We start from the raw sequence: 16,567 nt of genomic DNA on the forward strand, positions 1-16,567 counted from the left end.
GCCTTTAGGGTTTTCACCGCTGCCTGGGCTAGGAGGAGGGGAGGAATTGGCATTTTTGGGATAAGCGTTCTCTAGGACCAACGTGTGGCCACATCAAGGTGGTGGAAAGCTTTCCAAACTCCAGCAGAGACCCAAAATACCTATTTTGCCTTTCCCAATCACTAGGTTTTGGCGACAGCTGCTCTGGCGCCAGCGGGGAGCCCGGCTCCATGGTACCCAAGCAATGGCTCTGGGCATCACCACGTTCCAGGCGGCCCTGCGCGCCCGGAGCCGCCTGGCCGCCTTGGGGTCAGGGCGCTGAGGCAGCCCGCGTTTCCAGGACGCGAGCCGCGGGCTGCGCCTTGTCCAAGGGGAGACCACTTGGGGAAGAGGCACCTTCGGCGGGGATGTAAAATCTAGAGGGGCGTGGGGAAGGGCTACGGACTAGGCAGACAGCTCTGACCGAGACGACCTCAAGGTGGGGCCCCGCAGGTGTCCTGAGAAAGCACGGCCGTGCTCCGCGGGCTCAGAAAACCAGGAGAAGGGGCCCACTGACTCCCTATCACAGTAAAACCGCCGCGGGAACCGGATTGTTGGGGGGATGTTGCCCCAAGGCCGAGGTGGGGAGGGGACTCGATTCCTGGAGGCGCGCCCCCACCCTCCTCGAGAGGCTGAGAGCACTCGGTCTGTTGCCCCCGTGCGCCCTGAAAGGATCCGCAGGGAAGCCGGGGGTTTGGGAAGGAAGGCAGGTGGGCTCCCGCGCTGGGCAAAGGGGTACGTGCTGGGGACCCCTGGGTTCCCAGAGTCTCCCCAGACAGGTCCAAGTCCAAAAGACGCAAGCTGCCGAGGACTTGAGAAGGAGGTGGCCGCCCCGTGCGGGAGCCAACTTTGTGCGCCGCGGCTGGGGTCGGGGATGGGGTCTGGGGACGCGTTACCTGGGCACCGGAGCGCTGTCAGCGCCAGCAGGAGCCCGAGCGGCGGCGCCCGGCCCGGGGGCGGCATGATCCTCGGCGCGCGGTGGGCCCGGCCCGCGGCTCCCGGGAGCGGCCCCCGCGGCTACGCTCGGACGCCGGGCATGGCTCGCTCCCAGGGCGCCGCTCTTCCCCAGACGCAGGCAGCGGGCGCTGGCGGCGTTTCCCTGGCTGCGCCTCCGTGCGCTCTCCCGGGCTCGGTAGTGCGCAGCCGGGGAGCTGGGGGCCGTGGGGGGCTCAGTGCCCGGCGCCCTGGCCGGCGGCCCCGCACTTGGCCCGAGTTGCGCGGCCCCCGCCGCCGCCGCGGCTCCTGCGCCTCAGCGCCCGTCCCATCCTGGTCGCGCCGCCGCCGCCGCCGCCGCCGCCACCGCCGCCGCCGCCGCCGCCTGCGCCAGCTGCCGGCCGCCCCTCGAGCCAGCGAGAGAGTGAGCGAGCGCGAGCGCCGGGGAGGAGGGCGGCAAGGCGGGAGGAGGGAGGGGCCGGGGAGGCCGGGGGAGGGGCCCGCCGCCGGGAGACAGGGCACCAGGCGGCCGCCCAGCGATAGGCGGCGGGACGTGCCACTCCCCGGCGTCCCCGGGGGAGGGCGTCTGGCCGCAGAGGCCTGGGGAGCCCCGCGGGGATGGTCAGGGCGTTGGCGGGGACAGGGACCACGCCGGAGGGATGACCTACTGAGCAAAGTGCGGACGGATCCGGGCGCCTACAGGGCGAAGTGGCGGGAGTTCCCAAGGTCGCGAGATGAGGGCAACGGGGAGGGTCCTCGGAATGGGGCAGCAACGTCTCGAGGGAAGTGGTGCTACGAGGTCCCGGGATAGATTTGGCACAGATTGGGGGTGCCTGTGGGGGAGGGGAGGGCCGGAGTGGCCTCCGGGAATTGGGGACTACCTGAGGAGTTTCTACCGAGCACCGGATGCAGGGCTGGGTGCGCTGGCTGGGTGCGGTCAGGGGTCCTGAGAGAGATCAAAGGCGCTTTAGGCCACGAGGGTGAGAGGCGGGGGACGCGCCTTGGCATTTCTCACAGGCCCTAAGAGTGCGGAGGGAGGGGGCGCCAGGCAGAGCGATCCCTGGGATGAGCCCCCCCCCTCCCGCGCGCAGGTTCAGACTGCGACCGTGCAGGGGTGGAGCAGAGTCGGGGATGGGGACTGGCTGGTCGGATTCTTCCAGCCAGAGGGCAGGGCCTCAGCGGAAGTCACCGTATCTATTATTCCGAAGCCTAGATCCCTGGACCCCCCCCCCAACCCTCAACAGGGGCCAGGCAGAAGGAGCGAAACAAGATGGTTGAACCATACAGGGCGCACGAGAGGACACGGCCCGGAAGTCCTCAGATGCCTTGAAAGTTGACTCTCACAGTGGGGACTGCAGGGTCCTGGGGGCCCCCGGGGCATTGGACTTTTTGCTCTGCCCCAGTCCCCATCATATCAGCCACTGGCTCCAGTGCCTTGCTTTTCCTTGAAAAAGTGGGTCAAACTCTTTGGAAACAGTCAATAAGGCAGCGTAGGGTGAAGCAAAGATAAATTTGGGGAAGGCTTCCTAGTCACAGAATCTTGGCAGAGAATCTCAGCTCTAGCTAGCTGTGTGACCTGGTGGGAGTCACTGAACCTCCCCACCCAGCCTCAGTCTCCCCATCTGAGAAATGGAAGCCATCGCAGCATTTGCCTGGTGTCCCCAACTATGTCCATAAAGCCCCTGACTCTGAAAGAAGAGCTCATTGACAGGGATCCGCTGTCCACATTATCATTCTCATCGTGATGGCCATTATTATTATGTATCTGATTTTCCTCTGTGGGCCCAGAGCTCACATCAGAAGAACAATCCTCCACCCCTCCCAGCTGGCAAGTGAGGATGGCGGGGGACCGGGCACCTGCTTCATTAGTACAGACAAGCTCATTAGCAGAGGCAGCACTCAGCTCTTCCGAGATAAAAGAAGGAAGAAAGAGCTGGGGGCAGGTGGCCAGTCTCAGGACCAGGTTAATTGCAAGACATAAAGGGATTTTCCCGATGTAGCTAATAGACTCCCTTTGCAAGGAACCCACAGCCTGGGTGAGCCCCCTTTGGGCTCAAAGCCTGCCATTCGGGGAGAACCCACACCACAGGCTGGATGATGGGCGGTCTCCTCTGGTCTGGGGTGGCCTTTCGCAGAGGCCCATCTGTCCCTTCTCTGTGACTGTCCCCTCAGCTGGAGAAGATGGTCCCTGACCTGCTGCCAGGCCTTTCTTGGGACCCTCCATGCCCGGCTGCCACCGCCACCTCTTTCCTATCCTGCTCATTCATAAGTATTTGTTGAGCTGAGCACCTACTGTGTGCCGGGCCTGTGTGGGGTGATAATGGGCTGGGGGGGGAGTGCCTGTCCCTTGGGCAGTTCTGTTCCTCAGAATAGGGGAAAACCCATGCAAGGGGACAGCCACTGCCAGAGGCACAAAGCAGGAGTGACCTGGGGCATGGATGCCAAGATGACCCCATGTGTTTGACCAGGCAGCAGGGTAGGAGGGGCTGTGACCAAAGACAAAAAGTCATTTTCTGGCAGGTGGCGCCTGAGGAGGGGGTGAATGGGTCCAGTGAGTCCCCAGGCTAAGGGTCATTATGGCATCGGGTGGTGGCAGACAATGGTTGCCTGCCTGCCCCACTCAGGACGACCCCATCACCTCTGCCCACCTCTGCCACCTCACCCCGCCCTTTCAGGGCACCCCAGTGGGTTCCCGGATGTTCCTGGACACCCCGAGTTCCCACCTCCAGACCAGCGCTTTCACTGTCTCCTCCTCTTGGTACACCCTTTCCGTGTCTTCTCAAGGCTGCCTTCTCCCGTCAGATCTCAGCTCAAATGCCACCTCCTCAGAGAGGCCTGCCCAGACCGCACCATCTCAGACTCCCTGCCACAGTCCACTCTGTCTCTAGCCCCCACCATGTATTATTGTTCTAAGTACTGCTGCTAAGTGAATGAGGGAGACAGGTCTCCCCACTCCCTGATCCCTGCTGATGATGGATGAGCAGAGGCTGAAAAGAGGGATCTGTTTTTGAAGGTGGCTTTGGTCTGCCCAGGCTGTGTGACTTTGGACAAGCGCCTAACCTCCTCTGAGCTCAGATGTGAGCAAAGGTGAGAATTACAGCTCTGCCTCAGTCTGTCCCACAATGAGTTGGTGAGGATTTGGGCATATTAAGCAGGCCCCTGAGTCTCTTTCTAATGAGGGTATTTGGGGCGTTACCCCCAGCAGGAATGGCCTTCCTGGATCTTCAAATGCTGGGGGGGAGGCAGGAAGAACTGGCAGCTGTGACCTGGGAGACTCCAGAGCTCTCACCCCAACCCCCTCCCAGCAAATCCTAGACTCTCACCCCCAGCCTGCTGGCCTCAGAGCTCGGGGTAGGATTAAAAAAATTGCACAGTCCAAACTCTCCCCCTGGGTACAGATGGGGAAACTGAGGCCAAAACGGACCTGTCCCCACGTTCCGTAAGTGTGAGGAGGTAGATCCATCTAGGAGCCAGCCCAAGGCCCTCTCCGCCGGTTTGGATGCCCTGGCCCAGCCATCGCCTACGCACCAGGCAGCTGCCCCCGACGCCGACCCTCTCGCGCCCTTCCCCGGCCCCAGCTCTGCTACAGCTCACCCCACGCGCGCGCCGGGCTGCAAGCATAGAGCGACACTGCCATCGCGTGGCTGTCTCTGGTACTGCGGCCTGGGCTCGAGCAGCCGAAGGAAGACTGCAGAGGGGGCGGGGGCAAGGCCCGCTTGGCACAGCGATTTCGCCTCCTCCCACAACTCGCAGAGGCTTGAAAAGACCCCTGTATCCTTTGGGCCACCATTTCCAACATGCGGGCACCTACACCACCACCCCCACGCCCCCGCGCATCGCGAGTCACTGGTTGAAATGTTCTTTGCAAAGAAGGACTAATCTTCCTTTTCCAATGCTAGCCGTTAGCTAAAACGTCTCTGGCTTTCTCTACGGGGAACAGAATCCACTCGGTCGCTTCTCCAGCACCCGGTAAATAGGGGGAGAGGGAAACCTCTCATAAATAGCCGCAGAGCTCACTTATATAGAAAACCAGGAATGATACCGTTCTTGAGTGATGGAAGGAAGGGAACCACTTTCTGACAATCTTTCCGAGAACCCAGGACCTCAAGTATCCTGCCTTTCTCTGTGTCCCCTTTCCCCGCTCAATTTTTCTACATAAAAGTTTCGACTGGCATCATATGTTTAGGAAGAAACTTTATTGCTGGTCTTTTTCATTGCCCCTGCCTTTTTCACCAAATAGATGGTGTCGAGTATAGTGTTCAGGGGAGTTTCTGTTGTGGCTCAGCAGGTTAAGAACCTGACGTAGTGTCCACGAGGATGCAGGTTCAATCCTCAGTGGGTTAAGGATCCTGCATGGCCACAAGCTGCACTGTAGGTTGCAGATGCAGCTCAGATACAGTGTTGTTGGTGTTGTCGTGGCTGTGCCCTGGGATGCAGCTGCCAGCTCCCATTCAACCCCTAGCCTGGGGACTTGCATGTCACAGGTGTGGCCCTAAAATTAAAAAAGTAAAATTAAAAAAAAAAAAAGAAGAAGAAAACTAGTCTCAAAAAACAACAAACAAACGAAAAAGGAATTCCCTTGTGGTGCGGCAGGTTGAGGATCTGGTGTTGTCACTCCTGTGGCTCAGGTTGCTGCTGTGGTGCAGGTTTGACCCCTGGCCCCGGGAACTTCCAGAGCGGGCAAGCATAGCAAAAAATTAATTAATTAATTAATTAATTAAAAGTAGTGCTGAGCACAAGGGAAATGTCCGATAAAGGGTCACCAAATTTGTGAGTGAATGAAAGGACAATGGATTAAGGACTGAGCCCCAGGGAAGTGACAGAAACCCTGATGAGCCTATGATGGTGGAGAAGAGGCTGGAGTCAGCTTTCAGGTAGTGCTCTAGGGGATGGGGAGAGTCCGGGGAAGCATGTCGTCCTGGTGTGTTTAAGCAGAAAGCACCCTCAACAGCCACCCCACCCCCCCAACCCCCGCTAACTTCCAACATGACCTGGAAATAATAGAAATTTCCCCTGATGCCCAAGAGCAGTTGTGGGAGGTGGTGTGACAAAGCAGCCTGCAGGAAGGTACCAGAGGATGGGATTTTGGAGCAAGTTTAAAGGTGCTAGGGCAGACCCAGACTCGCCATGAACAAGGCTGGCCATAGTATTTAACATATGCAGGACAGGCACTGCTCGACGTGCTTTGCATGGTTTGTTTAACTGTGGTAAAATACAGGTCACGTAAAATGTACCACTTGAACCATTTTAAAGAGATCAATTCAGTGGCATTTAGTACCAACTTACAGATGACAGCAGAAAGACAGAGAGCTTCTGGCAACCCTGGAGCCACAGTGTCAGCCCCAGAAGTACTGCCTCCAGATGTCCCATTCATTGAGATGATAAACTGGATTAAGAACTACTATTTGGGAGTTTCCATTGTGGCTCAGTAGGTTAAGACCTAACATTGTCTCTGTGAGCATGTGGGTTGGATCTGTGGCCTCACTCAGTGGGTTAAGGATCCAGTGTAGCCACAGCTGTGGCATAGACCTCAGCTGCAGCTCTGATTCAACCCCTAGCCTGGAAACTTCCATATGCCCCAGGTGCAGCTGAAAAAAAAAAAAAAAAAAAAAAAAAACGCAACAACTATTTGGATATCTACTATTTGCATCCAAAAGCAGCCTGATTAATAAAGGCAAAAAAAATCGAAATAGACTGTGATATATACTTACCACTCAACAAAATAACTTAGGTCAAATGCTAGGGAAAAGAGTTCCCATCATGGCTCAGTGGTAATGAACCCGACTAGTATCTATGAGGACTTGGGTTCCATCCCTAGCCTCCCCCAGTGGGTTAAAGATCTGGCGTTGCCATGAGCTGTGGTGTAGGTCGCAGACATGGCTCAGATCCCGAGTTGCTGTGGCGGTGGTGTAGGCTGGCAGCTGCAGCTCTGATACAACCCCTAGTCTGGGAACTTTCATTTGCTGTGGGTGCCACCCTAAAAAAACAAACAAACAAAAAGGCTAGGGGAAAAAATACAGAAAATTCTGTTTCCTTTATGCTGATTTTGTGAGGGTTAAATTATTTTTCAAATTATGTGCTCCTGGCATAATTCCTAAACTTAAAGTTAGGAATATTGAAAAAGCATAACCCTCACCCACTAGAGATAACCAGTCCTGAGAGCTTAATGTTTTTTCACTCATTCATTTAAAATAGACTCATCATTGTTCTAACTTGCTCTTTGCACTTAATTATATTTTACAAACACCTTTCCACATCATTTAAATATTTTTTCTATACAACAGTTTTTTGTTTGCCTTTTTAGGGCCACATCCAAGGCATATGGAGGTTCCCAGGCTAGGGGTCAAATTGGAGCTACAGCTGCCAGCCTACGCCACAGCCACAGCAATACCAGATTCGAGCCACATCTGTGACCTACACCACAGCTCATGGCAACACCGGATCCTTAACCCACTGAGTGAAGCAGGGATCGAACCCACAACCTCATGGTTCCTAGTCAGATTTGTTTCCACTGCACCATGATGGGAACTCATTCAGGATGTATTCCTAAAAAAATAACTTTTCAAATAGAAGTCTGTGCAGTTGAGAAATTGTCACATCAAATGCCTCTGGGAAAGGTTGCACTGATTCAAATTCCTATGAGTTTATGGAAATGCCGATTTCCTCAGCTCCAGATTTCAGGTCTACAAAAGTCAATCTTGTTTTACTTAATTCTTTTTTTTTTTTTTTGGCCCAAGCCCTTGGCATGCCAAAGTTCTCAGGCCAGGGATCAAACCTGAACCACAGTAGTGACCCAAGCCTCAGAAGTGACAGCACCAGATCCTTACCTAATCTCTAGGCCACCAGGGAACTCCTATTTAATTCATTTTTAATATACATTCTCTGGTTTATGCCATGAATAAAAGATTTCCCCTTCAGATTAGTGCATGATACATTATGAATTTCTAAATATCAAGGAGACGATCTCAATGGGGTGATTTGGTGCTGTTGTCAGGAAAATACGTAGGCTTGTCCCTTCTCTGTACCTCTTTCTCCTAACCATGTATGCCTATGTACACTTTTAAATATTTTTTGTCTCTCTCACAAATTATATTTATTCTTTTGTCTTTGTTTAGGGGAACTTCCTGTGGGAAAATTAGAGCGTATTTAGCACCACACCAGGATTAATGCTAATTAGCTCCTCAGGGTTTTCAAAACACTGCAGCTCCGCAAAGGTACAGGAAATGATTCAACACAGGACGGGATGAGTGTCCTTCAACAGAGGGAAGGATCGGGTGGGACTGTGGAAATGTCAATGGAAAAAAACGAGACCCCTGCTTGGTGGATGGGGCCCTACACACTCCTACTCTTAGAGAACTCAAGGTGGACTTGACTGTCTTGTCAAATCATTGAATTTAGCCTGCAAAGGGCCAAGAGATGTCGCCTTGTCTGGAACCACAGGTCTCAGAACAGTGCTATATTTTATAAGGACAAAAACTTAACTCAAAAGGGATTTATTGGTTCACATAATCAAAAGGTCCATGGCTTCAGGCTTGGCTGATTCCAGGGGCCTGAGAGTCTCAGGAGTCTATGTGAGCAGAATGGCAGGAAAGGGATAGCACTGGCCACACTGAGGTCACATACCTATTCCTGGACCAATCACTGTGCCCAATGGGATGGGATATGCTAATTAGTCTGACCCAGTCATGTGTTCAATCCTGGAGCTGGGAGGGGCACAAGCTCCGCCCAAGCCACACCCCCCTGTGAATGGGAAGGGGTGGGTTTCCTAGGAGAGACAGTAAGATGGGTACATAGAGGATAAAAGGACAGCTGTCCAATGCAGGTGGATTCAGTGTGAAAAACATACCTGAAAGGTCGCTGCTCTACTGATGAAGGAGCTTCTGCCTCACCCTTACTCTCCCCAAACCCCTTTTTATTCAACTAGCAGAAGACGGAGGTGAAGGCAATGCTTATATGTTAAAAAAAAAAAAATTAATGTGGTTGCATTTCCTTACACAAGTCCTGCACTTGGGACCCTAGGGCTGGAGTACCCCATTTTTTCACAGCAACAACTGTGAGTAAGGATCATGGTTAAATATACAAACATCCCAGAGAAAAGCATAAAGAGCATCATGAATGAATTTTCAGTATGTTCATGTCTGGTCATTAGACTTCTCTGCCCCAAAGGAGGAAACCTGCCATTATTAGCTCAGGTGCTAAGCTATGGGTGTCCACTCAGCTGAATGTGCCTATATTTGTCCTACTGTTTATTAAGACCTTCCAATGCCACAAACCATTCAACCATCCCAGTAAAATCAGAGGGGGATTTTTACTCCCATTTTATAGATAAGGAAACTGAAGCCCAGGGCTTTCATCAGTTTGCTCCAAACTCCCAAGGTAAGGCTGGGGTTTGAACTAAGACCTCGCTCTCCCCAAAGTCCTATCTTAGCCACCACAAGACTCTTCCTCCATCCCTTCAGAAAGTGCTTCCTGGAGTTCCTGTCGTGGCGCAGTGGTTAACGAATCCGACTAGGAACCATGAGGTTGCGGGTTCCATCCCTGCCCTTGCTCAGTGGGTTAAGGATCCGGTGTTGTGGTGAGCTGTGGTGTAGGTTGCAGACGCGGCTCGGATCCCACGTTGCTGTGGCTCTGGTATAGGCTGGCAGCTACAGCTCCGATTCGACCCCTAGCCTGGGAACCTCCATATGCCACGGGAGCAGCCCAGGAAATGGCAAAAAGACAAAAAAGAAAGAAAGTGCTTCCTGATGTCAGGGCACAGAGCTGCCTGCCAGAGGGATAAAGCACTGCCTTGGGGTCACATCTGTTCCTGGGGAGGTGCTCTCAGAAGAAGTTGCTGGCGTGGTCCCCCAGCGAAACCTAAGAACTGCTTAACTTTTTCCACCATGTTGAACTTGAACAGGAAATAACAACCTGAGCTGTTAAGGACTAGTACTGGAACCTCACATGCAAGAACCAATTGGCTGGGGAAGCAGGGGCCTGGCATGAAAATTCATGTCCATGCAAGGTGCCACAGCACTGAGCTCCGCCGCAGCCCCGGCAGACCCAGCCCCTGTTCTGGGGTGGGGGGTGCCATGGAGTTTATTAAATGCAGAGGTTCAAGTCCCTGTGAGTGGAACATCCTTGGAACCACACCATCTAAATTTCATGGCAGTCGTCTCCTTGACATTTACAAATTCATAATGTATAATGAACCAACCTGAAGTGGAAAGCTTTTATTAATTGCATCAAACAGACAGTGTATATTAAAAAAGGAATAAATAAAACAAACGAGGTTGAGTTTGTGGGTCTCAAATGAACTGGCCGTGGAAGGAGTCTTCGTATACAGGATTCCTTGGGATTTAAAGACTCAGCCCATGGCTGGGACGGCTCAGAGAGGCTGATGCTTTCCATTGTCATTGGGTAGGCGCATTCCCGCCACGACCATTGGCACTGTGCTGCCTCTTGCCAATGTTTGCTGCAGGTTTCAGCAACGCAAGTGAGTCTCTGAGTTGGAGATGCTGTATGTATTGCCTGCATCCACAGAGATGTTGGGATACTTGGGGGCGCTCAAGGACACCCAGCAAACAAGTGGCAGAGCTTAGATTTGACCTCCATCAATCTCTTTCCACTCCTGCCCTTGGCTTCTCCTATTTCCCTATTTACAGAACAAAATACACCTTCCATCCCTGGAGGTGGATGCTATGAGCATGACACTGGCCATCAGCTGATCTTGAGGTCAGAACTGCTTGGCCATCGCCACCCACAAGTGCCCCATCGGCCCCCGGGGCCACCATGCCTGATGCCAGGAGCCCTCTCTCCCTGTTGAAGCAAGGCCTCATTCCCAGGGCTCCTCCGGAGAGCTCATGCAGCTGAAAGGAGAGGCTGTAAATGCTAAGTATAACCGCTTGAAGCCGTGCTGACAGCTTCTTGCAGAACGAAGGTCTTGATTATATAACGAGGCTGCCTGGGGAAGGAAAACTTGTGCCTGTTCAGATTTTTCCCGAAAGGAAAAAGAAAAGAAAAGAAAAGAAAAAGAGGAAAGACAGATGAAGAAATTTAAACTTTTCCTTCCTAACCCTCATTCACTCATTCTTTGGACAAGTATGTATTGAGCCCCTGCTATGCACCAGGCACTGTTGTGGGCATTAGGGACAGGACAGAGAATCAGCCCAAATTCCCTGCTCGGGGGGAAGCTGACATTCCAGGGCAGGGAGAGAGACCATAAACCAAATAAATTGGCAAAATATATAGCAGGTCAGATGAAAATAACTGCAAGGAAAAGAAATAAAACAAGTAAGTATTTTTAAGGGTGGGAGGAAAGGGAGTCAGAAAAATCTGCCTTACAAAGATGAAGTTTGAGCAAATATTTAAGAGTGAGAGACTGAGCCACACAAGTGCTGAGGGGCAAGACTTTCCAGCAGTGGGCACAGGAAGTGCAAAGGTCCTGGGGTCAGATGCTGCATATTAAGGAGGCACAAACGGAGACCCATAACCTGGATTGGGAGCTTTGCAGACACCATGGATAGAAAAAGATAACTCCCAGCAACCAGAAAACAAAAGCTGTAGCTGCCAACAAGCAGACATGGTTGGGCTCACAGGGGCAGGGAAGTGGCTTCTGGTGGGGAGGAAGAATGAGGGATGTGGGGGGTTGATTCATTCATGGATCCTTTGGTAGGCAGGATTATAACATTCCCACCCTGTATAATCCCTAGGACTAGAATACAATGTATTTTACTCCCATAATTTGGGCGTTTGTTATGGCCCAATTAACTTTAAGAAAGTGAGATTGGTCAACCTATTGTGACTTGTGTTGCTGCTGAGGCGTGGGTTCGAGCCCTGGCCCTGGAACGTCTGCATGTCATGGGTACAGAGGAAAAAAAGTTTAAATAAAAAAAAAATTAAGGGGTTAATAGATGGGAACTATTAGATTTAGAATAGATAAGCAATGAGGTCCTACTGTACAGCACAGGGAACTATATCCAGTCAGTGATGGGATAGACTGTGATGGAAGATAATATAAGAAAAGGAATGTAGGGAGTTCCCGTCGTGGCGCAGTGGTTAACGAATCCGACTAGGAACCATGAGGTCGCGGGTTCGGTCCCTGCCCTTGCTCAGTGGGTTAACGATCCGGCGTTGCCGTGAGCTGTGGTGTAGGTTGCAGACGTGGCTCGGATCCCGCGTTGCTGTGGCTCTGGCGTAGACCAGTGGCTACAGCTCCGATTCAACCCCTAGCCTGGGAACCTCCATATGCCGCGGGAGCGGCCCAAGAAATAGCAACAACAACAACAAAAAAGACAAAAAAAAAAAAGAAAAAGAAAAAAAAAAGAAAAGGAATGTATATATATATGTAAGACCAGGCCTCTGTGCTACATGGCAGAAATTGGCACAATGTTGCAAACTGTAACAAAAAAAAAATTTTTAAGAAATGGGGCAACAAGCAAAATTAATTAATTGATTACTTTTGAAAGAAAGGGGGAGTTCCCATCGTGGTGCAGCAGAAACAAATCCGACTTGGAACCATGAGGTTTCGGGTTTGATCCCTGGCCTTGATCAGTAGGTTAAGGATCTGGCGTTGCCATGAGCTGTGGCACAAGTCGCAGACGTGGCTCAGATCTGGCATTGCTGTGGCTGTGCCGTAGGCTGGCGGCTACAGCTCCAATTTGACCCCTAGCCCAGGAACTTCCATATGCCAGGGGTGCGCCCCTCAAAAGACAAAAAAAAAAAAAAAAAAAAAAAAGAAAGAAAGAAAAGAAAAAGAAGGGAGGTTATCTTAGGTGGCCCCTTAAAAGGGCCTGGGCTCTTCCTGAAATCAAGATATTTGAAGTGAGAAAGATCCTCCATTGCTGGCTTTGCAGCTGGAGGGCCCATCAGAGAAGGAAAATAGAAGCGGAAGAGCAGCTCCAGATGATAGCCAGGGGGGTTCCAGTCATGGCTCAGAGGCAACGAATCTGACTAGCATCCATGAGGCTGTGGGTTTGATCCCTGGCCTCGATCAGCAGGTTAAAGATCCAGCATTGCCGTGAGCTGTGGTGTAGGTCGCAGACATGGCTCAGAACTGGCATTGCTGTGGCTGTGGCATAGGCCAGCAGCTGCAGCTCCAATTCGATCCCTAGCCTGGGAACCTCCATATGCCACGGGTGCAGCCCTAAAAAAGACCAATAAAAAATAAAAAATAAAAACAGTCAGCCAGGAAGAGCACCCTCAGTCCTACAACTCCAGGAAGTGAACTGAACTTTCATGAGATGTGCCTGGACTGAACCCACAGCACTGTGAGCTCATCTGTGACTGTTGTTTTAAGCTGCCAAGTTTGTGGTAATGTATGCAGCCAGGGAAAACTAAGACACACTCTAAAACTAAGAAACTTTTGAGGAGTTCCTGTTGTGGCTCAGCAGTAATGAAACCGACTAGTATCCATGAGGATGTGGGTTCGATCCCTGGCCTTGCTCAGTGGGTTAAGGATCCGGCTTTGCCCTGAGCTGTGAGGTAGGTCACAGACGCATCTCAGATCCTGTTGCTGTGACTGTGGTGTAGGCCGTCAGCTACAGCTCTGATTCAACCCCTAGCCTGGGAACTTCCATATGCTGCGGGTGCAACCTTAAAAAGACAAAAAAAAATTTTGAGGACCTTAATGAGAAATTTTTTTTTTTTTTTTTTTTTTTTGTCTTTTGTTGTTGTTGTTGCTATTTCTTGGGCCGCTCCCGCGGCATATGGAGGTTCCCAGGCTAGGGGTTGAATCGGAGCTGTAGCCACCGGCCTACACCAGAGCCACAGCAACGCGGGATCCGAGCCACGTCTGCAACCTACACCACAGCTCACGGCAACGCCGGATCGTTAACCCACTGAGCAAGGCCAGGGACTGAACCCGAAACCTCATGGTTCCTAGTCGGATTCGTTAACCACTGCGCCACGACGGGAACTCCGAAATTTTTTTTTTAGTATATACTGTGTACCTACAGATCCCTCTTAAGTGATGGAGACACAGCCATGAGCAAGACAGAGAATGTTCCTGTCCAAATGGAGCTTATGTTCAAATGAGAGAAACAGGCAATGGCCAAGGGAGCGAACACGATGTCATTTGGATGTAATGCTGATCCCTGAAAGGTGAGGCCCTGGGGGCCAGGACCTGGGGCTAAGTTTCAATGGCCCACTTTTTCTAGCCAGCAAGGCCCCGGCTGGCAAACCAACTCCTAAAAGGCAGAACCTTTAGCCAAATCACCTCTCCAAAACAAGCTCATCCCCTGCTGTTCCCTTCCTCTCTCCTTATGTGGTAGCCACCTGGCCTTCCTCCTCTTCTTCAAACTCACCAAGCTTGTTCACCTCAGGGCCTTTGCACTTGCTATATCATCTGCTTGAGGGCATCATGCACCTGGCCTCTTCCTCTCTTTCCAGTTTCTTCTGAAATATCAGTTCCTCAGAGACCTTGCCAACTACCCCCTCTAGAAAAACCCTCTTCACCTGCAAACTTATTTATGCACCTTGGTTTTCCTTTTTTTTTTTTTTTCTTTTTGGGGCCTCATCTACAACATATGAAAATTCCTAGGCTGGGGCCAGGGATCGAACCTGCATCCTCATGGATACTAGTCGGGTTCTTAACCCACTGAGCCACAACGGTAACTCCTATTTACCCACCTTGTCTTATCTCTTCATGGCCTATATCATTCTCACACATTATTTGATTTATTAATTTAATAGTCATTTATCTTTTCCACTGGAATTTAAGTTCCAGCATTGCAGAAACCATGTCATTCTCCATTTAGAACCACTCCTGGTTCATGGAAGACACTCAATAAATATCCGTTGACTGAATGATTGGAAACTTCCTCTGATTAGTCAGTGGTTGTTTTTATTTCTTCCTAGAAGGGGGGGAGAAAGCAGCAAAAAAGGAATAATTCATGGAAAAGTGAAAATCCTAAGCTATAGCGAGACAGTCATTTGCATAATGACAAGCATCTGATTTTTAATATAATTCCACCTCCGAAGTAAAATGTTAGCTATTCAAATGAAGCCAGGCCCCATGAAAGGGCTCAAATAAACAGGAGCAGGAATCACAAGGGTGGAAAAATCAAAATCTTTTTGTGGCTATTTCCCCTCCATTGCAGAATAATTTTAGTTTTTGCCATCAGGAACTTGCCAACTATTCCAAACACTGCTAGCTATCTAATCCAGCACCCATTCCCAACTTTTTTCTCCCTTCCCACCTCACTCTCTAAGAGATGGGAAAGCTGAACCGTCATTTTCCCAGACTCTCTCAGTCCCGTGAGATGGAATGTAAGAGGTCTAGAGATAGTCTGGGAATGCCTTCCCCTCCCAGAACTAGAAACAGAGGTGCCTGACCAGGACCTAGCCCTACTCCTGCTTTAAATGTCATCGTGATGGGTGGAGTTGCAGCAGTCATCTTGTGGCCATGAGGAGAAGGCCGAGAGAATCAGAGATTGACCCTTACATCACTGAGCAGCTTGATCATCATCCGATGATAACCACCTCTGGAATGCTTGATATATGAAGAAAGTAACTCCTTATTAAGCCCCAGGAGTGATGTTTCCTATTACCTACAAACAAAAACCATTTCCTACCAATATGCCAGCTATGTGATTGCACAGAGCACCCTGTAAATGAACAAAGCTATGACTTCTTTTTTTTTTTTTTTTTTTTTTGGTTTTTAGGGCCATACATGTGGCATATGGAAGTTCCCAGGCTAGTAATTGAATCAGAGCTGCAGCTGCTGACCTACACCACAGCTCACAGCAATGCCAGATCCTTAACCCACTGAGTGAGGCCAGGGATTGAACCCACATCCTCATAGATACTAGTCGGTTTTCTTACTGCTGAGCCATGATGGGAACTCCCTAGTTTCCCCATTTGTTAGGCAAAAAATCTGGGACTCAGAGAGGTGAAATGACTTGCCAAGCATCACACAGCTATGAGGTGAAACTTGAGATTCAGGACTAAAATCTGGACTTCCAATTCCCAGTCCAACATATGGAAAGACAAGAACCCATTGGACATAAAATAGGATCCCTTAAAAGAAAACCTTCATTGCAAACCTCTGTTTTATGGATTTAGGTCAACAGAAAACTGTTATAACCCCTCTAAAGACCCAGAACCCAGAGTTCCCTGGTGGCTCAGCCAGTTAAACACCCAACATTGTCACTGCTGCATCTTGGGTCACTGCCATGTCACAAGTTTGATCCCTGGCCGAAGTCTACAGAAATATGAAATATGCCTTAAAATTCTCCTTTCCTGGGAATTCCCACTGTAGTGCTAAGAATCCAACTGCAGCGGCTCAGGTCACTGCAGAGGTTCAGGTTCCATCCTCAGCCCAGTGCAGTGGTTTAGAGGATCCAGCGTTGCCACAGCTGCAGCATAAGTCGAAGCTGCAAAGCAGATTCAGTCTCTGGCCTGGGAACTCCCATGTGCTGCAGGTGTCGCCAGAAAGAAAGAAAGATTCTCCTTTCCTTCCTGATCCACATCCCTCATCCCTCATGCCTCCTCCACTTCCTCCAAATTTTCCTGAAACCTTCTTTCCCCGCCTCTTAGGTCTTTCTCTCTGAGCGAGCTATCGTTTGATTATCTCTCAGCCCCAAATCCATCCTTCTTTGACCAGCTTCAGGGCTCTGGAGCTGACCCCTGTGAGCAT

At 51.0% G+C, this 16,567-nt stretch overlaps 2 protein-coding genes across 6 annotated transcripts in view; one reads left to right on the forward strand and one right to left on the reverse strand.

Moving 5' to 3' along the window:
* Window positions 1-1,973, reverse strand: part of TMEM132B (transmembrane protein 132B) — a 393,866-nt gene extending 391,893 nt beyond the window's left edge. For 2 of the 5 annotated variants that reach the window (XM_084996150.1, XM_084996158.1), the window contains exon 1: window positions 915-1,155. In XM_084996150.1, coding sequence (XP_084852276.1) covers window positions 915-981 — 67 coding nt within the window. In that variant the 5' untranslated portion in view covers window positions 982-1,155. Of the gene's footprint in view, window positions 1-914; window positions 1,156-1,266; window positions 1,317-1,619 lie in introns of those variants that run through there. The other 3 variants (XM_084996149.1, XM_084996153.1, XM_084996154.1) reach the window with 3 other exon arrangements.
* Window positions 1-16,567, forward strand: part of DHX37 (DEAH-box helicase 37) — a 978,033-nt gene that overhangs the window by 810,141 nt on the left and 151,325 nt on the right. The window lies entirely within an intron of this gene.

This window comes from Sus scrofa, chromosome 14 (assembly GCF_054392235.1).
Source record: "Sus scrofa isolate SSC_HxYL_T2T_F1_AM1 chromosome 14, Sscrofa_HxYL_maternal_Yorkshire_Landrace_v2.0, whole genome shotgun sequence".
NCBI lineage: Eukaryota > Metazoa > Chordata > Mammalia > Artiodactyla > Suidae > Sus > Sus scrofa.